This window comes from Eurosta solidaginis, chromosome 5 (genome assembly GCF_040869045.1).
Source record: "Eurosta solidaginis isolate ZX-2024a chromosome 5, ASM4086904v1, whole genome shotgun sequence".
In the NCBI taxonomy this organism is placed as follows: domain Eukaryota; kingdom Metazoa; phylum Arthropoda; class Insecta; order Diptera; family Tephritidae; genus Eurosta; species Eurosta solidaginis.
The window spans coordinates 228,198,130-228,220,506 of record NC_090323.1 but is presented as its reverse complement, the minus strand read 5'-3'; the positions used below and the strand labels follow the sequence as shown (position 1 = coordinate 228,220,506).

At 40.2% G+C, this 22,377-nt stretch overlaps 2 protein-coding genes across 10 annotated transcripts in view; both read right to left on the bottom strand.

Moving 5' to 3' along the window:
- Nucleotides 1-566: 566 nt before the first annotated feature.
- Nucleotides 567-5,321, bottom strand: LOC137252670 (tropomyosin-1-like). Of its 2 annotated transcripts, none has more exons than XM_067788710.1 (2): nt 4,790-5,321; nt 567-4,727 (listed from the first exon to the last, which is right to left on the bottom strand). In XM_067788710.1, the coding sequence occupies exon 2, from the start codon at nt 2,695-2,697 to the stop codon at nt 1,141-1,143; it is 1,557 nt and encodes a 518-aa protein (XP_067644811.1). In that variant the 5' UTR covers nt 2,698-4,727; nt 4,790-5,321; the 3' UTR covers nt 567-1,140. Both variants share the same exon structure in this region, with proteins under 2 accessions (XP_067644811.1, XP_067644812.1).
- A 27-nt stretch (nt 5,322-5,348) lies between these two features.
- Nucleotides 5,349-22,377, bottom strand: part of LOC137252672 (calcium-binding protein P-like) — a 31,551-nt gene continuing 14,522 nt past the window's right edge. The window contains exons 1-8 of one of the 8 annotated variants that reach the window (XM_067788719.1): nt 11,997-12,536; nt 11,435-11,513; nt 11,130-11,362; nt 10,847-11,064; nt 10,554-10,782; nt 10,156-10,496; nt 9,530-10,103; nt 5,349-8,704 (exon numbers count right to left, since the gene is read on the bottom strand). In XM_067788719.1, the coding sequence (XP_067644820.1) occupies nt 10,924-11,064; nt 11,130-11,339 (351 nt within the window). In that variant the 5' untranslated portion in view covers nt 11,340-11,362; nt 11,435-11,513; nt 11,997-12,536 and the 3' untranslated portion in view covers nt 5,349-8,704; nt 9,530-10,103; nt 10,156-10,496; nt 10,554-10,782; nt 10,847-10,923. Of the gene's footprint in view, nt 8,705-9,529; nt 10,104-10,155; nt 10,497-10,553; nt 10,783-10,846; nt 11,065-11,129; nt 11,514-11,722; nt 11,973-11,996; nt 12,537-22,377 lie in introns of those variants that run through there. The other 7 variants (XM_067788715.1, XM_067788720.1, XM_067788717.1 and 4 more) reach the window with 7 other exon arrangements.

Below are 22,377 nucleotides of genomic sequence, written 5' to 3'. Positions count from 1 at the left end.
CTCCTACCATGGATACATCCTTGAATGTGGGAGAGGGCTGACCAAAACAACCTGAAGTGGCTCAACCCTGTGACCCTTGATGGAAGGTCACCTTGTCGCGGCCCGATCAGAGTGTATGCGTGCTTGTTGACTTGAGTTGACTCACCTCAGATTGCTGTGGACGACCCTACCTCACCTTGTTAACTCAAACTCAAATCATCCTAATGTACACTTGTCTATGTCTCTTGTGTCAGGAATAACCATACGGGTAAAAGATCTGACTCTCCTCGAGGTTTATACATAGCTTGGAGGTCCAGATACGTCAATTCGGAGCAACGCATAGTCCACCATAACACCTATCCTCACTATCAAAAATTCACTTGTAGGCCAGGTGTTTTTGACACCCCCTAATGATACGTATGGGGTTATCAGGCTGTACCAAATTCACACAACTGACCTCACATGTAACATATTGTAACGCATTTGCTTGTAAATCCTCTTATTTGCAATCCTCTGCTAAGTTCGAATCACTAAAATGTTGAATAAATAACTCAAATTTGTAATAATGCAAAATGGCCTTTATTAAAGTACTTCACAGTAACAAACTGTGCAACGAATAGCTTGCTTAATAACCACACTGATTGATAGCTCAATGAAACTCTACTATTCAAAATAATACTGCTATTGCTCGCTAGATATCGTCTTAATCGCAACTGCTTGACAACTCAAATCAAACTGAATTTCTTCTTACTCGCCTGCACCGCTTTTATAGTTTACGCTGCATACTTCTAGGCTCTTCGATTTCCAGAAGTTACTAGTTGCTTCGGCTACAAAATCGCCAGCCACAACTACGTGCACAAATTATTGCCCTCTCTTGTGACCACTCAGATAAGATATATGCATGTGTTTGTAGTTTACAGTCTCCCGCACACACATAAGCGTATAAGTAAATTCATCGGTGTGTGACATCTCATCTCTCGCTGCCTTGTATGTAAATGTTGCTTGTCGGAATGTGTACATATGTGTATACGCAATTATTGATTCGTTTATGTAGATACATAATGATTGAATTATTGATGTGAATTCACGTCACTGCTTAGCATCGGCCTGGAGATGGCAGCACTCCTCAGTTTTGCTAATATTCGTAACACTGCCCTCCACCTAAATCTGATCGTCCCGATCAGACAAATCTCCCAATCTAAACGCCACTAGCATCTCCAAATGTACCACTCTTCTAATCCGTGGTTTCCCAGTGGTTTGTATGCGGTAGATGGTATCACTGATCTTCTTCACAACTTTGTACGGGCCTTCCCAACTGCACCGAAATTTGGCTGGAACACCTTTCCGCCGGTGAGGGTTGTTTAACAGTACCAAATCTCCCGCCAAGAAACCTTCCGAATTAGAGTTCTTGTCATGCCAGTGTTTCATCTTACTACTCATTACCCTGGGCCGTTCCTTCACACTCTGTTGTTTGGTCAATGAACCACTTCGTAGAGCTTGCGCTGGACGGATTTGCTTTCCATAATCGGTATCGTTCCCACATTTCACAAGAGTAGTGCGCTCCGGCTTGAAACTACCCTCGCATTCTTTCTCGGAAATTCGTTGCTTCGTTTTCCTGCGTCTTTTAGGTTTTGTCAATGCCAGTGTTTCTCTCGCAGGTACTTTTGATTTTGATTTATTTGGCCCATTCGATCTATCTACCTTTGCCTTTGACTTTCGTGGTCTTTGTCGAGTCTTTTCCACCAGTACCCGATTACTGCTGAACCCTTTTCCCAAACTAAAGTTAAGTGGTATGTCCTGGTTCTTATATCGCATAATTTTCCTCCGCATATCGATCCTGACGTCATGGTCAACCAAGAAGTCCATTCCCAATATGACTTCATCAACGATCTCCGCCACAACGAATTTGTGTAGAACCATGACTTTTCCAATTAATACCTCACATACCACTTCGCCTTGGACTTGATTATATTCGCCTGTTACCGTACGCAACCTTGCTCCAGGTAATGACTTTACTCTCCTGTAGACCAAATCAGATCGAATCAAGGAATGAGATGCCCCCGTATCTACAGTCAGTACACGCTCTTTACCATCCACATTCCCTCTGACGGTAAGACTGCTTGATTTCCTTCCGATTTGCGACACAGATATCACAGGACATTCAACAGCTGGATTTAGCTCTCTACCTCTTACTCGCTCTTGCTCATCTCTTCCAGCTTTGCGTTTATGGCCACCCACATTGTTGGAACTATTAGGACCAAGATCGCAATGACGTGCAATGTGACCTGGGTTGCCGCACTTGAAACATTTAATAACTCCGGCATTCTTCTGTTGAGATCCCTTCAGTGCTTCCAAAATTGTTTCTACCCACTCTGGCCTTTCTACTTCCACACGGCGTGCTTTGAAAACTGGCTTACACAGAAGCGACGCTGTTTCCTGTATCAGAGCATGCGATACCGTTTCAGCAAATGTTAGTTTGGGATTCGCATATGTAGCCCGCTTCGTTTCCACATCTCGTATGCCATTTATAAAACTCTGGATTTTTACCCTCTCGGTGTATTCCACGGGTGCGTCCGCATTTGCGAGATGAGCCAACCTTTCAACATCTGAAGCAAACTCCTGCAATGTCTCATTTGCTTTTTGGTAGCGGTTTTGCAACTCAATTTGGAATATCTGTTTTCTATGCTCGCTTCCATAACGTCGTTCTACAGCAGCCATCAATGCTTCATAATTCCTCCGCTCTCCTTCGGGAATCGTCTGCAGGATTTCCGCTGCTGGTCCCTTCAATGCCACGAACAATGCAGCAACTTTATCTTCCGCATTCCAGTTGTTCACTGCTGCGGTCTTCTCAAACTGAAGCTTGAAGACCTGGAAAGGAACAGACCGTCAAAAGATGGTGTCTTTACCTTTGGATTACTCGTTAAAACTGCTGGGCGATTTAGTTGCAACTGCTCGATACGTCCTCTCAAAGCATCTACCTCGGCCTCGATTTTTTCTTCAAACTGTAAAATTTTTGTATCTTGCGCCTCCAACTTCGAGGAAATACGTCCTTCTTGCTCTTCCAGTTGAGCAGAGATTTGCGATGATATCTGTGCTGAAATTTGAGCCGACATTTCGGATATCCGTGCCTCTTGTGCTTCAATCTTCGCTGTTATACGGTTCTCCTGCGATTCCAGCTGAGATGACATTTGCGACGATATTTCGGATATACGCGTTTCTTGTGCTTCCATCTGGGCTGACATTTCTGTTATACGTGCCTCTTGCGCTTCCAGTTGGGATGCCAATTGCGACGACATTGATGCTACTGTCGATGTTTGTGCAGATATTGCAGCCAATATCATGTTCAAGTCTGTGCTCGTAACTGTCTGCGATGTTTCGTTTTCCTCTTCAATTTTTGTTGTCTCCTCGCCATCAAGATGAAAGACATACTCCTCCACATCAATTCCTTCTGCTTCCATTGCCTCTCGTAGCCGTGCTTGAAGTTCGATCTTATTGCCGGTTGTATTTAATCCACGGTTCTCCAACTCCTTTTTCAGTTGCTGGATCTTCAATTCACCGAACTTTGCCATGTCCAAGTTGTATTCCCAATCTTCGGAATTTATTCAACAATTCCTCTTCTGACACCAATTGTAACGCATTTGCTTGTAAATCTCTTATTTGCAATCCTCTGCTAAGTTCGAATCACTAAACTGTTGAATAAATAACTCAAATTTGTAATAATGTAAAATGGCCTTTACTAAAGTACTTCACAATAACAAACTGTGCAACGAATAGCTTGCTTAATAACCACACTGATTGATAGCTCAATGAAACTCTACTATTCAAAATAATACTGCTATTGCTCGCTAGATATCGTCTTAATCGCAACTGCTTGACAACTCAAATCAAACTGAATTTCTTCTTACTCGCCTGCACCGCTTTTATAGTTTACGCTGCATACTTCTAGGCTCTTCGATTTCCAGAAGTTACTAGTTGTTTCGGCTACAAAATCGCCAGCCACAACTACGTGCACAAATTATTGCCCTCTCTTGTGACCACTCAGATAAGATATATGCATGTGTTTGTAGTTTACAGTCTCCCGCACACACATAAGCGTATAAGTAAATTCATCGGTGTGTGACATCTCATCTCTCGCTGCCTTGTATGTAAATGTTGCTTGTCGGAATGTGTACATATGTGTATACGCAATTATTGATTCGTTTATGTAGATACATAATGATTGAATTATTGATGTGAATTCACGTCACTGCTTAGCATCGGCCTGGAGATGGCAGCACTCCTCAGTTTTGCTAATATTCGTAACAATATATATAATTATTATAATAACTCGCGGCCGGGATTATTGCTCCGTTTGTAATCGGACCCTCCTGGGGCTTGACCTTTGTGGTATGGGTTAGTACGGCTGGGCGAGCAGCTATCACTGTAGGCCTCCCTCGCGGATGGGTTGAATCGTGCGCTTTTCCGGAAGATTGACCCAAAAAAATGGTTGTGGAAGTCAGCAGCCAGCAGTCACTAATTATTTACGTTATCCAGATGTCTATGAAGGACCACCGCCTCATATCCCTTTATTTCCCGCAACAACAACTACAGAACAAGAGGGTGTTACCTTACGTTCGCCTTCAAGTTCGTTTTATGGCATTCCTCTATTTCCGGCTGCCTTGTCACCGAATTACTCCGGCTCACCACTCTTACGTTCCGGGCTCGATTTTTATGCGATATTTTGTGGAACTGGGCCCACCCCAGCACACCTGTCAGGGATCAACCACCATTAAAGTTCACCATAATAAGGTATTTTAATTGCCATTCTTACCTTTTTAACGTGGTCCTCCGCTGCCGTCAATTCCCAGACTCCACATTGTTTTCCGACACCAATTTTTGTTCTTCCAGGCGCCGGGTTGTATTGGCCTCAGTCTTTGAGCTCCCACCTTCAGAGTGCAAATAAGATGCCTCTAAATTTGTCGGCTTAAATTTTCGCCTGGTGTGGTCGCCGTTCTTTCCAAAAAAGGTTTTCCGGCTGTTAGTTAACTTGGCTGCGGCTTAACTCGTAGCTTAATGGCGAATTTTAGCTTTTGTTCGCTAGCGCCTTGGTGTGTTCGATTACCCGTTTAGATTCAACTACTGTTTGCGACGCACCGTAGTCGGACACAACTTTTTTATCACATGACGGGTCGATCGCAACGAGTCGGTCGTAACATGTTCTTACATTCACGCTATGGCAGTCATTTTTTAAGTTATGTACCTGTAACTTTACGAGTATTTTTACAGTATTTTTATATGACCGCCTTTTCACTAGTATTATGACCGTTTTTTTACTTGGATTATACTGCTATATAAATAAAACATTTCTTTAATTCAAATCCATTAACATATTTTTGGTCAACATTTTTATAATATATTAGATTATTTATAATAGTTGTAAATTATTAACTATAAGTCTTAAAGAAGGAATAGTTTTTCAGTCTTGTTGGTGAGCCATAAATACAAATTTTATTGTATGCGATTGTATGCATACAAAGTTAAGGGAAACTTAAATAAATTAATTAATGATATAGAAAACAAAAGAGAAGAACTAACAGAACTATTGGTTGCAGTAAACCATCAAATCGCGAGTAGGCAATTCACAATTTGAGTAAGTTGACTTGTAATTTGCCAATTCTAATGCTATGAGGTGGGTTTTGTCTAAGGCTGGGGTAACGCTCAGTCAATCCAGAGTCAAGTAAAAGTCCCACAAACCCCTACTGAATAAATACACGATATTTACGGCTGGAGATATTAGGCGGGCAGCAGCTTTCCGTCGCAGGGTGGCGAGGGGGCGGAGCGGCGGCTAACGGTCGTTGGAGTAGAGGAGGTTCGGTAGGGCGGTTGAACGGTTGGGTAACGGACGGACTGGTACGGCGGTACGGAAGCAGCGGCGGGATAGAAGCAGCGGCTTGACGGCGATAGGATGCAGCGGCTTAACGGCGGTAGGGTGGCGAACGGCCAACGGTCGTCGTAGCAGCGGCGGGACGGAGGCAGCGGCTTAACGGCGGTAGGATGGCAAGCGGCCAACGGTCGTCGTAGCGGCGGCGTGGCGGATGCAGCAGCTTAACGGCGGTAGGATGGCGAACGGCCAACGGTCGTCGTGGCAGCGGCGGGACGGACGCAGCGGCTTAACGGCGGTAGGGTGGCGAACGGCCAACGGTCGTCGTAGAAGCGGCGGGACGGATGCAGCCGCTTAACGGCGGTAGGATGGCGAACGGCCACGGTCGTCGTAGCAGCGGCTTAACGGCGGTAGGATGGCAAGCGACCAACGGTCGTCGTAGCGGCGGCGTGACGGATGCAGCAGCTTAATGGCGGTAGGATGGCGAACGGCCAACGGTCGTCGTGGCAGCGACGGGACGGACGCAGCGGCTTAACGGCGGTAGGGTGGCGAACGGCCAACGGTCGTCGTAGCAGCGGCGGGACGGATGCAGCGCCTTAACGGCGGTAGGATGGCGAACGGCCAACGGTCGTCGTAGCAGCGGCCGGACGGATGCAGCGGCTTAACAGCGGTAGGATGGCAGACGGCCAACGGTCTTCGTAGCAGCGGCGAGACGGATGCAGCGGCTTACAGGCGGTAGGATGGCAGACGCCCAACGGTCGTCGTAGCAGCGGCGGTGGGCTACGGAGCGCGTACCAGCACCCTCTTTTCCCTAGCTAACTAGTGGGAGTGGTCCCACCGCTTCGGCCAGCCTATTAAACCAGAGCTGAGGGGGAGGGATGCTTTGGGTCATTGAGGCGGCGGGCCGCTCAAGCACCCAGGTGGGCGACGGAGGGAAAAGTAGTCCGAAGACACCACTCGCGTCGTCCAGCCCTGGTGGAAGGTGACCCGCGCCATGACGGCGCCCCTGCCACGCAGCCCGAGCTGAGGGAGGAAGGGGGTATTTGGTCATTGAGGCAGCGGGCCGCTCAAGCACCAAGGTGGGCGACGGAGGGAAAAGTAGTCCGAAAACACCACTTGCGTCGTCCAGCCCTGGTGGAGGGTGACCCGCGCCATGACAGCGCCCCCTCCACTCAGCTAGCTAGTGGTTATTTTGTCTTTAAAAAGACAACCACTCCCGCGGGCTCACCTGCGAGGACTGAATTGCAAAAATGCAAATTCGATGTTTATATGGGTGGTGCCGCAAACTGGTTGAGACGTCAACACACAATTATTGTGATTTTCATTGGTTTGCTATCAGTGGTTGTTGACTATGCTATAAAAGAATAAGTACAAGTGGTTATTGGCTATGCTATAGAAAAATAAGTACAGGGAGGTTCAGGTTTAAGTGAATAAGGAAATACAGGGAGTTACGTTATTGTAACGCTACGTTACAATGCTATACCTTTTTTATTTTAGTTCAGAAAGCTACAAAATTGAGGTTCGAAAGTTGCAATTGTAGTTCAAAAATATCAATTCAAATTCAGAAAATTTAAATTCAAGCTCAGAATTTCTATTTGTAGTTCAGAAAATTAAAACTGAAGTTTAGAATTTCTGTTTGTAGTTATAAGTGAACTTAAATTGTAATTTTCTGAACTTCAGTTGTAATTTGCTGAACTGCAGTTGAAATTCCTGACCTTCAATTATAATTTACTGAACTTCTATTGAAAATTGTGAACTTTAGTTGTAGTTTTTTGAACTTCAATTGAAATTCCCGAGCTTTTAGAACTTCAATTGCAACTTTCAAAATTTTTTTAAATAAAATGAACAATTTAACATTTTTTCTGACAGTTAAAGTGGTGAATTGCCTACCAGAGGTTTGAAACCACTTGTATTCGTGTGGGCGCTTCTCTATATCATTAATATAACAATATCTTTTTAATAATTTAATTAATAGAGAAATATAAATTTTGTTCCTTTAGAACTGTGTACAAAAATATGTAATTTTACATATCGCAACCTAAACCAAGAAGTATTTCAACTCATAATCAGAGTAACTTTGTGTTGAATGTTGATTTATACCACAAAAATAACAAAATTCTTAACAAAACCAGGCAAAACGATAACGTTAACTACCAAAAAAAAATAAGATATTTTACGATGCTTTCATGGATCGATTTACACTTAAATACCGATTTAAAATTTTTTTAAGTTTTCACATTTTTTAGTTTAGAATGCGATATATATATTCAGTGGAATAATTTTACATTGAGGGTACTTTATGCTATTTTCTTTTTTTTCGAATTTTGCAATAGTAAACGTAGGTACTCATAGTAATATTTTTTTTAAATTATGTGATTACAATATTTATAAGGACCATTTAGTTGATGGTATTAGTACTGTCAGTTAAATTCGTCAGCAAATATTTATATTCAAAATATTTTTTTGTTATACATCTAGTTTGTAAAGTTTGGTTAAAAATTATTGAGAAATTCGTTGCAATTGAATTGCTTTAAAGATCTTTGCAAACTTTATGCGATTGGTGAATATTTTTTTTTAATTAGAGCATGAAAAGCTTAGAATAGGAACGTAGGGAAAAGCTTAGAATTATTAGATTCTTAGATACTTTTTAACCAAGATTATATCAGTTTGTTGTTCGTTTGTTGTACAAATTCGTTGCATATTAATTTTCAGATCAAGAATACTCAAAGGTGTCGTGGCATCGTCTTGTTGGTCAATCGCGCGCCGCCATATCCATTGATGGGAATTGACATTCATTATAAAGTAGCGAAGGCACGGTCCTGCGCAAACACATCGCCAACCTGTGTTGGCAAAAGATATGCTGAACTGTAGAGGAAGAAACATTTTTAAAATTCAATAAAATCAAAATTATAGTTTTGCTAAAAAGGGGTAAAGTATTGTATGTTAAAGTATAGCAAAGTCTCAGTGGCCTTGTCCTGGTGAAAATTGAGTTTGAAGAGGTCTCATTCTTCATTCTCAGGAACATACACGAAGGTACCTCGTAAGATATTAAAAATCCCCAACGCTTTTTTTTGCAATAACTTCAAAAAAAGCTCACATTCAAACCAGTGGCCTATCCCTACTTCTGTTTAACTTCTACATATCAATAGCTATCTTCACCACCAGAAGGAGTCCTTATTTTTTCCTACACCATATGGTCGCCAAGCCTAAGGATTACCCACTGGAAGAAGCTACGGGCCTGTCAAAATACTGCCCTCACAACCGCCACGGGTTGTCTCCTTATGTCCCCAGAACCTCATCTACATAATGAGGCGAGAATACTCCAAATAAGTGAAAGAAATGAAATGCTAACCGCACAGTTTCTGTTGAATACCCAGGAATCTGGGCATCCCAACAGACATCTGATTGATGAGCCAACACCGCCGAGGGTCTCAAGGAGTCACCTCCGTAAGCACTATGAGGAAATACGGCACCTGAGAACTCAGCCGTATGAAGCAAGAAACACACAAGCAGGTCCTTGGTTAACTCCATAAACAGGCGTCGGACCTCTATGTCAGAAATTTCCCGGTGAACTCAGTACTCAAAGAACAATACCCTAAACTTGCAGAACAGGAACGCAAGCTCCCTAGGGAAACGCGAGTCACTCTAGCCCAACTTCGATCTGGATACTGTAACAGGTTAAACTCTTACCTATCCAGAATCAACCCCGACATACAAAATGTTCCTGCTTGCAATGTGTCTCCACATGACACCAACCATCTCCTCAATTGTAATGTGGAACCAACACCTCTAAGACTCCTCTCTTTATGGCCCACCCCTGTTGAAACAGCAAGTTTACTCGGACTCCCGTTGGAGGACATTGATGAAAATTTGTGTTTGGTCAGACCTATGTCAACAATTAGTTCAACACTATCACGCTCAGCCTTGAATTCCAATTCTATATTTAATGCCATTTTATATTTTTTGTATGTCCATCAAAGAAAAGTACAGCGTCCAAAACCATTTTAGAAAATAAATCTTTTTGTTGATTAATAAGTTTGGAGGTCATTGCTGTGGCAGCGAATTTTTCCAATAAAGCACGTTGGTGTTCCTTTGATTGGCGCTTCGACATGTACAGCCATGCCATTTTTGGTCATGCATAATCTTAATGCTTTACATATAGCTTTAATGATGATACGTACATGCACGCCTTCCTCAACATATGGCTTAACTTGTTTTAAGATTGCCCTCCTTAAAATACTACTGAAGTGGTGCCACCGCCGACCTGATAAGAGACAAATTTTTATTCTACATATTCTAATTTAAAAAAAACTTACCTCAGCATCTTGAGATTTGGCGATGTCGACTAGAATTTTACGGCTGGATGCACAATATCCAATAGTTTCATAATGGTTGCACCATCATTTGAAATTGTGGCCTTACCACTGGCATGAACAATATGCTTGTCCATACTGCGTGGACCCAATGTAGTGCGTACAGCGTCCACAATTGATTGCGAGGCATTGATGTTGGATATGAGTTGAAGTTTACCTTGAGAGCTATCGGTACCCAAACATTTTTTACACAAAAAATCATGTACCCAATACAAGTTCAAGACGTTCATATTTATCGACACGCTGTCTGGTGTGGCCCAAGTGTTGGAAATATTCAGTTGGCACTATTGAGAAAAAATATGGATCAATGAACACATGTAAAAGTGAAAGAGTTTTTTTACCATCTGTTGTTACTTTACACATTAGACATTGGAAACGACGACCAGCATTTACAAATTGCATATTAGCCTTGCAACGATTACATCTAATTGGACCCAATTCACCAAAATTTACAATGGGGGCGAATAATCACCTTCAACCGTGCGTGCCATTGGTGAGACGGTAAGTGTAATAGACAAAGCTGTTGTTTTTAATAAATCAGCTGTTGCAGGTATGCAAGACAAAGAGGACCTGCAAACGAGAAAGATCAATGTAATTGCCAAACAAAACATTAATTTCGAATATCAATACCTACCGTAACGTGGCGAGGAGTTACCCTGATCTTGTACCACATATTTTGTGGTCACGAATGGTGGCAATAAACCTTGTTGATTAGTAATAAAAGCACCACCAGCACTGATTTTCAATGATAACGCTTTTTGGATTTGGCATCTGATCGGGATGTATACGGCGTTGGGCTTGATCATCCTGTTGTGCCTGTTGATATATACCAGTACCAGGTGCAGGTGGTTGCTAGAGAAAATAATACAAAAATAATCATCAGCAATATTTGAAATATATTAGTTGTATTAGCATACATTATAACCAGGACGTGCGGGTATTGGGGGTTGACCCGGCATGGGTGGCTGACTGGGCATTGGCGCCTGTCCAAGTTGTATTGGTGGCATCATTTGACCCATGTAACCACCTGGTTCACTTGGTTGTTGTAGAGGATAGCCTGGCTGTTGAGGTTGTGGAGGGCAACCAGGTGGACCAGGTTGTGGTGGATAGCCCGACTGTTGTGGCATTGGCAGATAGGTTGTTGTTGCTGCTGTCGTGGTATTGCATAAAAAATGGCTTTTTGTTTGAACTCCGGAAATAGCTTTCATAACAGTGGACTTACCGTGTCCAATCCTGCCAATATTGATTGTTGCCTGACGCGAAATTACCTCTGGTGATAATGGGGAAAAATTTTCGATATCCTGTAAATAATAGTTTTTTATTAATTCAAATTATATTAAAGCAAATCCTACAAAATAACAGATTGAACGATGCAGATTTTGTAGCACCAATAATGAAAATTAATGGAAATGAATGTGTGGATGTGTAGCGATATGGGAAAAGCCATTTTCTGGGAAATCTATGATGTTAGATTTTTTTTTTTTTTTTTTTTAGTTTTATACGCACTTACCAAGCTATTAAGATCCTGATTTTGCAAGTATTATTAACACTTCTTTGGTATTTCTTGTTCAGTTTTATAATTGTTCTTGATTTAATAATTATAATAAATTAGGTCCACGCTTGTCTGTGCTCAAAATTTACTTCTCAATAGCAATGGGGGCTTCGCAGGATTTCTTCTAGATACAAACACACGTTACAGCACCAAATTTAGAGATTGCTTTTGCTGATATTGTGGTGAATTATGTTTTTTATGAAAAATGTACACTTTTATCTTTTATACAGACCTAAAACACTTTTTCTTCTATTTATTTGGAAATTTGCAACTTTTTCAATGCCGTACGTCTGCGGCGTTTCAAGCTGAAAACAACAAATGGCGGATTCGCAGAAAATTTTTTTGACGTATTTGAGGGTACATAGCATGTAAGAAAAGGCAAGCGTATATGGATCGGACATTTCAATTAGGCCATCTCATTCTGTCATACTAACAATTGCGGAACAATGTGGGATATTTTCTTGTTGGTCGCCATTTTCAGTCACTATATTTTTGCTGGGTATTTAGTTCAGTGCTACAATGGCTCAACTATATGGTTGCTCATCTCACCAGCTGATTTTATTTTTTTCATTTCACTGGAGTAGGGATTGTCAGAAGGAGATAGCAAGCTTAAAATGAAACCAACGAATTTACAACATTGTCTTACTACTTACAAATGCTGCTAAGTTTTATGTTTTCATTCCATTCCATTCGTCTAACACCAACACGCTGGCTTTGGCAATGTGAACAAAGGTATTTTGTTGCTGTAAAGATGAGCCAACCACATAGTTGAGCCATGAGTGCTACCAACTCAAAAGTGGTTAGCTGTCAAAAAATCTACTACAGAAAATGAAACGAACAGAACTGCTATACGGATCAGAAATTGAACCAGATACATATGAGGATCACAACGTTGATGTTGCATTTGCATGTTAAATTTCTATCCGTATCTGGTTCACGCACCAATGGAGCGTAATAATAGGCGCATAGTCATAGTCAAAAGAAACTAGGCTTTGTATTTGGTTGCAGCTTTTTTACAGATGGCTCATGGAAAATTATGTCAAAAAGCTGCAACTAAATTTAAAACTTATTATACTCAGTTGAGCAGAGCTCACAGAGTATATTAAGTTTGATTGTATAACGGTTGGTTGTACAGGTATAAAGGAATCGAGATAGATATAGACTCCCATATATCAAAATCATCAGGATCGAAAAAAAATTTGATTTAGCCATGTCCGTCCGTCCGTTAACACGATAACTTGAGTAAATTTTGAGGTATCTTGATGAAATTTGGTATGTAGGTTCCCGAGCACTCATCTCAGATCGCTGTTTAAAGTGAACGATATCGGACTATAACCACGCCCACTTTTTCGATATCGAAAATTTCGAAAAACCGAAAAAGTGCAATAAATCATTACCAAAGGCAGATAAAGCGATGAAATTTGGTAGATGAGTTGAACTTATGACGCAGAATTGAAAATTAGTAAAATTTTGGACAATGGGCGTGGCACCGCCCACTTTTAAAAGAAGGTAATTTAAAATTTTGCAAGCTGTAATTTGGCAGTCGTTGAAGATATCATGATGAAATTTGGCAGGAACGTTACCCCTTTTACTATATGTACGCCTAATAAAAATTAGCAAAATCGGAGAAGGACCACGCCCACTTTAAAAAAAAATTTTTTTTTAAAGTAAAATTTTAACAAAAAATTTAATATCTTTACAGTATATAAGTAAATTATGTCAACATTCAACTCCAGTAATGATATGGTGCAACAAAATACAAAAATAAAAGAAAATTTCAAAATGGGCGTGGCTCCGCCCTTTTTCATTTAATTTGTCTAGGATACTTTTAATGCCATAAGTCGAACAAAAATTTACCAATCCTTTTGAAATTTGGTAGGGGCATAGATTTTATGACGTTAACTGCTTTCTGTGAAAATGGGCGAAATCGGTTGAAGCCACGCCCAGTTTTTATACACGGTCGTCCGTCTGTCCTTCCGCATGGCCGTTAACACGATAACTACGGCAAAAATCGACATATCTTTACTGAACTTAGTTCACGTACTTATCTGAACGCACTTTATCTTGGTGTAAAAAATGAACGAGATCCGACTATGACCACGCCCACTTTTTCGATATCGAAAATTCCGAAAAATGAAAAAAATGCCATAATTCTATACCAAATACGAAAAAAGGGATGAAACATGGTAATTGGATTGGTTTATTGACGCGAAATATAACTTTGGAAAAGACTTTGTAAAATGGTTGTGACACCTACCATATTAAGCAGAAGAAAATGAAAATGTTCTGCAGGGCGAAATAAAAAACCCTTGAAATATTTGCAGGTATTACATATATAAATAAATTAGCGGTATCCAACAGATCATTTTCTGGGTCACCCTGGTCCACATTTTGGTCGATATCTGGAAAACGCCTTCACATATACAACTACCACCACTCCCTTTTAAAAATCTCATTAACACCTTTAATTTGATACCAATATCGTACAAACACATTCTAGAGTCACCCCTGGTCCACCTTTATGGCGATATCTCGAAAAGGCGTCCACCTATAGAACTAGGCCCCACGCCCTTTTAAAATACTTATTAACACCTTTCATTTGATACCCATATCGTACAAACATATTCTAGAGTCACCCCTGGTCCACCTTTATGGCGATATCTCAAAAAGGCGTCCACCTATAGAACTAAGGCCCACTCCCTTTTAAAATACCACTAACACCTTTCGTTTGATACCCATATTGTACAAACGTATTCTAGAGTCACCCCTGGTCCACCTTTATGGCGATATCTCGAAAAGGCGACCACCTATACAACTACCACCATTCCCTTATAAAACCCTCATTAATACCTTTAATTTGATACCCATATCGTACAAACACATCCTAGAGTCACCCCTGGTCCACCTTTATGGCGATATTTCGAAACGGCGTCCACCTATAGAACTAAGGCCCACTCCCTTTTAAAATACTCATTAACACCTTTCGTTTGATACCCATATTGTACAAACGCATTCTAGATTCACCCCTGGTCCACCTCTATGGCGATATCTCGAAAAAGCGCCCACCTATACAACTACCACCACTCCCTTTTAAAACCCTCATTAATAACTTTAGTTTGATACCCATATCGTACAAACACATCCTAGAGTCACCCCTGGTCCACCTTTATGGCGATATCTCGAAAAAGCGACCACCTATACAACTACCACCACTCCCTTTTAAAACCCTCATTAATACCTTTAACTTGATACCAATATCGTACAAACACATCATAGAGTCACCCCTGGTCCACCTTTATGGCGATATTTCGAAACGACGTCCACCTATAGAACTAAGCCCCACGCCCTTTTAAAATACTCATTAACACCTTTCGTTTGATACCCATATTGTACAAACGCATTCTAGAGTCACCCCTGGTCCACCTTTATGGCGATATCTCGAAAAAGCGACCACCCATACAACTACCACCACTCCCTTTTAAAACCCTCATTAATACCTTTAATTTGATACCCATATCGTACAAACACATCCTAGAGTCACCCCTGGTCCACCTTTATGGCGATATTTCGAAACGACGTCCACCTATAGAACTAAGCCCCACGCCCTTTTAAAATACTCATTAACACCTTTCATTTGATACCCATATCGTACAAACATATTCTAGAGTCACCCCTGGTCCACCTTTATGGCGATATCTCGAAAAGGCGTCCACCTATAGAACTAAGGCCCACTCCCTTTTAAAACACTCATTAACACCTTTCATTTAATACCCATATCGTACAAACAAAGTCTAGAGTCACCCCTGGTCCACCTTTATTGCGATACCTCGAAAAGGCGTCCACCTATAGAACTAAGTCCCACTCCCTTTTGAAATACTCATTAACACCTTTCGTTTGATACCCATATTGTACAAACGTATGCTAGAGTCACCCCTGGTCCACCTTTATGGCGATATCTCGAAAAGGCGACCACCTATACAACTACCACCACTCCCTTTTAAAACCCTCATTAATACCTCTAATTTGATACCCATATCGTACAAACACATCCTAGAGTCACCCCTGGTCCACCTTTATGGCGATATTTCGAAACGGCGTCCACCTATAGAACTAAGGCTCACTCCCTTTTAAAATACTCATTAACACCTTTCGTTTGATACCCATATTGTACAAACGCATTCTAGAGTCACCCCTGGTCCACTTTTGTGGCGATATCTCGAAAAGGCGTCCACCTATAGAACTAAGCCCCACGCCCTTTTAAAATACTCATTAACACCTTTCATTTGATACCCATATCGTACAAACATATTCTAGAGTCACCCCTGGTCCACCTTTATGGCGATATCTCGAAAAGGCGTCCACCTATAGAACTAAGGCCCACTCCCTTTTAAAACACCCATTAACACCTTTCATTTAATACCCATATCGTACAAACAAAGTCTAGAGTCACCCCTGGTCCACCTTTATGGCGATATCTCGAAAAAGCGACCACCTATACAACTACCCCCACTCCATTTTAAAACCCTCATTAATACCTTTAATTTGATACCCATATCGTACAAACAAATTCTAGGGTCACCTGGTCCACCTTTATGGCGATATCTCGAAACGGCGTCCACCTATGGAACTAAGGATCACTCCCTTTTAAAATACTCATTAGCACCTTTTTTTTTGATACCCATATTGTACAAACAAATTCTAGGGTCATCCCTGGTCCATTTTTATGGCGATATCTCGAAACGGCGTCCTCCTATGGAACTAAGGATCACTCCCTTTTAAAATACTCATTAGCACCGTTTTTTTTGATACCCATATTGTACAAACAAATTCTAGGGTCAGCCCTGATCCACCTTTATGGCGATATCTCGAAAAGGCGACCACCTATACAACTACCACCACTCCCTTTTAAAATACTCTTTAGCACCTTTTTTTTGATACCCATATTGTACAAACAAATTCTAGAGTCAACCCTGATCCACCTTTATGGCGATATCCAAATGGCGACCACCTATAGAACTATGGCCCACTCCCTCATAAAATACTCTTTAATGTCTTTCATTTGATACACATGTCATACAAACACATTCCACGGTTTCCCTCGGTTCATTTTCCTACATGGTTATTTTCCCTTATGTTGTCACCATAGCTCTCAACTGAGTATGTAATGTTCGGTTACACCCGAACTTAACCTTCCATACTTGTTTTATTCTGACTATGCGACATTTTGGAGTTGCGTATCATATTTATACTCGACGACTCTTTCTCAGCAGCAATTTGACATTTACTTTGAATTAAATTGAAATTAAAAATGTTTTCTTTATTGAAAATTTTAAAATTTATTGTGAAATATTAAAAATTTAAATTAAAATTATAAAACTTTGTGTTTAAAATATATAAAAAGTTGTTTAACCCTTCTATTACGCCAAGGTCATTTGGTGACGTTTTTTGTTTTGTTTTTCTAATATCTCTTGTTATGGTCCGCTTGGGATAGTCACCTTTGGAACGCACCTAGTGGCTAGTGATGGCAAAGGAAAGGACCCATGGCAATTTTAATCGAAAATGGACACTAGAGGTCGCCACGGCCGCGAAAATGATGATCGCTAGAAAAAACACGCTGTTTTCGGGAGGAAGAAGAAAATTAGCAGCGCCGGCAGGCAGAGAAAAAATCGCGGCAAAGAAAAAATTAAACATTCCTGCCGGAAAAAAGTCATATATTCTCATTTTCACATGTGCTACGGATACTGAAAATATTAGATTCGCGTTTGCAGCTGTTAAGGATACAATCCTTCAATCAAATCTGAAGGAATATAATTTGGTCTGAAGTGTTTTCAGATGTACGGACAATTTTTGTGATTCTATTATATTCACGATTCCCTTTTCGTATAAAAAAATTAACTAATTGGGTGCTGGCAGCAGATTTTATGAGCCAAATTAACGAAAACAAACAAGCACTAAGTTATTAGTGAACCGGCTTGGTACTGCTGTGGTTTTGGTCTTTTTACGCAAAACAACGTGTATTGCGCAGTCCCATTCCGACGCAGGAAAAGTTGAGAATCAGTAATAAGAAGAACACAGCAAACCGAAGTGGCTAATCAGTAACCCGACCGCGAGAAAATCCCCCTTTTATATGCTTGGAATTGCCTGGAGCAAAGTTTAATCGAGGAAATCGGCAATTAGAAGAAATGTTTGTCCAATCGTGTTGAGGTACCACTTTCACGATGGAGTGTATACGGATGTAGGTAATCCCTGTGAACTGCGCCCGCTTTGCGCCCTCTACACGGCATACAGTATTAACCTATGAATACATATATGAGCACTTTTGTAGTCAGTGTATAACACCTAAACAGCGGTGGGGAAAATGATAGGTGTTCCACATTGATACCTATACCAGCAAGACGTCGTATCGAGCACGACAGCAATTGAGCATAAACAACTTAAGATACCCATACTGCTGCACTCACCACCCTAGAGCGCAACCACCACCAACCGCGCGTTAACACCACCATTGCGTGCAATACCGCGCGCAACCACCAGCGATAGCACTAGCAACCAAGCGCGCTACAACCAGCTATAGCGCCAGCGAAAGCACCGGACGTACCACCAATAACATCTACTTTGGTAGCAACCACCAGCGGGGCCGACCCATATAGGCCGCTATAACATCGACTGTGACCACAAAAACCAGCAGGGCCGACCCATATAGGCCGGCCGTAACAGCCACTGGGGCAACAGCAACCAGCAGACCCAGCCGTGACACCAAGACCAACACGAAAGCGGTGAGTTCGTTCCGGATACGGAAAACCAAGTTTTTTGCCTACCATTAAATTTGATAACTTATGTTAGATGCAGTAAATAATACCATTTAAAATATGCTTAAAATTATGTATATATATGATATGTAAGGGGGGGGATTACTTGTAGTTATACCCAACCAGCATTTTGGAAGGGTATCAGGAAGTTGCTTGAAAACGCTCAAATTCAAAACTCAATGTATCGTCGGGAGAAGGGTGTACCCTGGATGGGATTATTCTTGAATAATCATTTGCAAGCCACATTTTCTTTTCCCCTTTATTCGTTTCATCACCATATGTGATATGACATTTTATTAGCTTTCACAATTTTTTTTTATCGTATTTAACAACAATTATCAATCAATGTTTTGGAATCATTTGTGAATATGATTACGATTCAATTTTCCATCATATTTAGTGCGTAATTCAATATTATATTATAAACATATTTGATCAGCGGATGGGAGTATCCGGAAGCTCGAAGGTGTGCTAATTAAAACCTCAGGTAATTGCCGATAGTTAACCTGAATGAGGTGCACGCACGACTACAACATCCAACATTATCTATGGACATCATCGTAAATAATGGTAGTGTGATGTTTTAACAAGCGTATCCCATGTAGGATGTTGAAGCCGGAACATATCGATCTTAAATTACCAGCGGTTCAAACACATCGGAGCTTCCGTACCACGGTTTCATACACTGTAATCTTTTTTCATTTTTTTTTTGGAAGACGGTCGGCATAAATGCTATCGGACATCGTAGTCTAGGAACAGCATCCACATTTCTTTAAGTCTAAACATATTTTTGTGTAGCCATAATTTTTTTTTTTTTTGAATTCATTTATTGAGAAGTGTGAGCATAGGAAGGCAATCGGATTTTCAATGGAAAGTTGGTTCAATTGTTTAACAAAAGTCGGTATTTAGTCGCAAGGAGTAATCAAAGCTTATTGATACGGAGGTAAATTCGTCATCCAGATGATGGGTGGGTATGAACTCCATTTAAGATTTTTCATGTATAAAATTTAAAGGAGTGAACTGGGGTCATTATAGAAGCGTAAATAGTTACGGCATACCCAATTTGAAATCTCGGATTATTCAATTTTAAACTAAGGTTAACATAGTTAAAGAGTTAATGTCAACAGCTGAAGCATGAAAAACATATTAGTACGTAAACACATACGAACTTTAAACGTAGATTATGAATAAAAAGAGTACTTAAATATTTTGAGAAACGTAAGAAGCGTTAATAAGCTTAAAACTTATAACACTTGCGTTTTTCGCATATATACGGATATGCATACATACATGAAATTACACACATAAAAGTGCATATGTTCACAGCCATACAAACCTTATTATACATAATAGTAAAAGTAGGCAATTTAAAGACAGTTTCTGAAACTTCCCAACACAGATACAACTAAAAATTACAATCAAAATAAATTAATCATATATGTTCAGACACATTTTCTTAAAGGCGAATAAAATAAGATAAAATAAAATAAAATAACATAAAACAAAATTAGATTAAATCAAAAGGAAATAAAATGAAATTAAATTAAATAAAGCTAAGATAATATAACATACCACAAAGTACAGTAAAATTAAACCAAATATACCCAAAAATCACAGAATCGATAGTAAATCACAATATAATGGGATAACTAATACTGTTTTCACACATACGGCTTATTGAATAATAAAGGCAGTTTTCTACATTAAGACGCTTATTGAGCTCAATCTTCCCTACAAAATTCGAATCTATAATTATTTCATTAGTAGCTAATCGAATGCCTAATGAAGTCAAAAGCACAATGCAACTCTGTTGGCAGCGTTCCGCTTCTTTTTTTTTGGTGTGTTCAGTGCTTAAAAATGTCATTTGTCAAAGTAAATGTCATTGTATGCATGGCGGAACGATACAAGGTGGCCGCATCGAACAGCTGATTATAACCTTTTTTTATTTGATTTGATACATCAACTTCCGGCGCAGTACGATTTTGACATTTGTCCATCGAATTTACAAAAACAAAGTACCTGGAATTCTTATTTATGTATGCAGGTATGTCACCATGCTGCCACCTTGTATCGTTCCGCCATGATTGTCTGTCATATAGCATTGTCATTTTATTCGCTTGACATTTCATCCTTCATACAAATCGAGCAGTTACTTCTGTGTGAAAGCAAACAATTTAAGATTTCATTAGAAGGTGAAATGAGATCATTAAGTTTCTGTGTGAAAACAGTATAAGACTATAAATAACAATAATAAAACCTTTATGTCTTGGCCTACCAACTATCGGTTGGTTATCTACGTATTAAACTATTTTTGAATTTCAGATTGTTCTCTGTCACTGTTCTGACTATTAATGTAAACTACTTTTGCCAAATTGTTGTGTTAGGAAGAATTTAATAAATACAAAACACAAATACCAATCAAATGTAGATTAAACTAAAATACCATAAGATAGCTTAATATGCCTCCTAATTGATTATTGCTAGGAATTAAGTCGTACCCTAAGTTTTTGTAACCTTGGATTTTTTTATAATGAGTTGTAAATAAAATATAGTAATAATGGCAATGCTGACTTCCTTATTTATTTAGAAGGCATAGGGTAATACAGGTAAGGGGCCACCGAAAATATAGGTGCGTCAGTGGCCATGGGTTTTGAGGGTGGGTTAATGCACCGGGCGTCGCAACAAAACCCGCGGCGCCCCTCTATATATTCGGGCCATTTCTCTTTTTGGTTGTTTTTCTTTTAAATTTTCAGCGGTTTTTTTGAGTTGGATTTACAGCGTTAGAAACCGGTCATTTCCGGTTCGGTAATTTTTTTTGCGTTTAGTTTTTTTGAATTTTTGAATTTTGAATGTTTAACGGTCTGTCCGTGACATCCGGTTCGGCCGGATGTTGTTTTACTTTGAACTTATAAGCGTTTTGAATTAGTTCTGCGCTTCTGTCAGTTTTGAAAGGCATGGTAGGAACTTTTTTTTGTTATGGCGCAGAAACAGTAAGGTTGGCGGACCCCACCCAGCCGACATGACTAGCCACAGTGCTACCCCAGATCATGCCGACTGCCTTCCTTGCTGCTCCCGTAGTAGATGCGAATCCATAACACTCTTGAAAGGAGGAACATAGTGTGTAAGCAAAATTTCTTCTTAAAAGCCTAAAAAGCAAAATTTAGCTTATTCTAATAACTGATAATAAACAAACATACGTGGGCGCACCATAAGGTCATTCCCTGAGCAGAGCTGCTGTTCTGAGCATAAGAAGCTATCGAATAAAAAATAATAAAAAATGAATACCACAGATCTTTTAGAATTATGAGGCGACTAAAATACCAAATAGATTCAAGGGGTTGCCAGCACAATATATAGCTCCTCCAAACCCAATTGTCAACCTCACCTATCCGTGGTGAATCCTGTTCATTAACAGCCGAGGCTCTGGCGACCCGGAACTTCTCATGGATCTAGGGTGTGGAAGGGTGGGATGGCCTAGAATGTAGCATGTGTTCATAAAAAATCGTTCCCGATAATATAACATACCACAAAGTACAGTAAAATTAAACCAAATATACCCAAAAATCACAGAATCGATAGTAAATCACAATATAATGGGATAACTAATACTGTTTTCACACATACGGCTTATTGAATAATAAAGGCAGTTTTCTACATTAAGACGCTTATTGAGCTCAATCTTCCCTACAAAATTCGAATCTATAATTATTTCATTAGTAGCTAATCGAATGCCTAATGAAGTCAAAAGCACAATGCAACTCTGTTGGCAGCGTTCCGCTTCTTTTCTTTTGGTGTGTTCAGTGC

Coding starts and splice junctions, on each gene's coding strand:
- LOC137252670 (XM_067788710.1), bottom strand. CDS start 2,697: ATGGCTGCTGTAGAACGACGTTATGGAAGCGAGCATAGAAAACAGATA.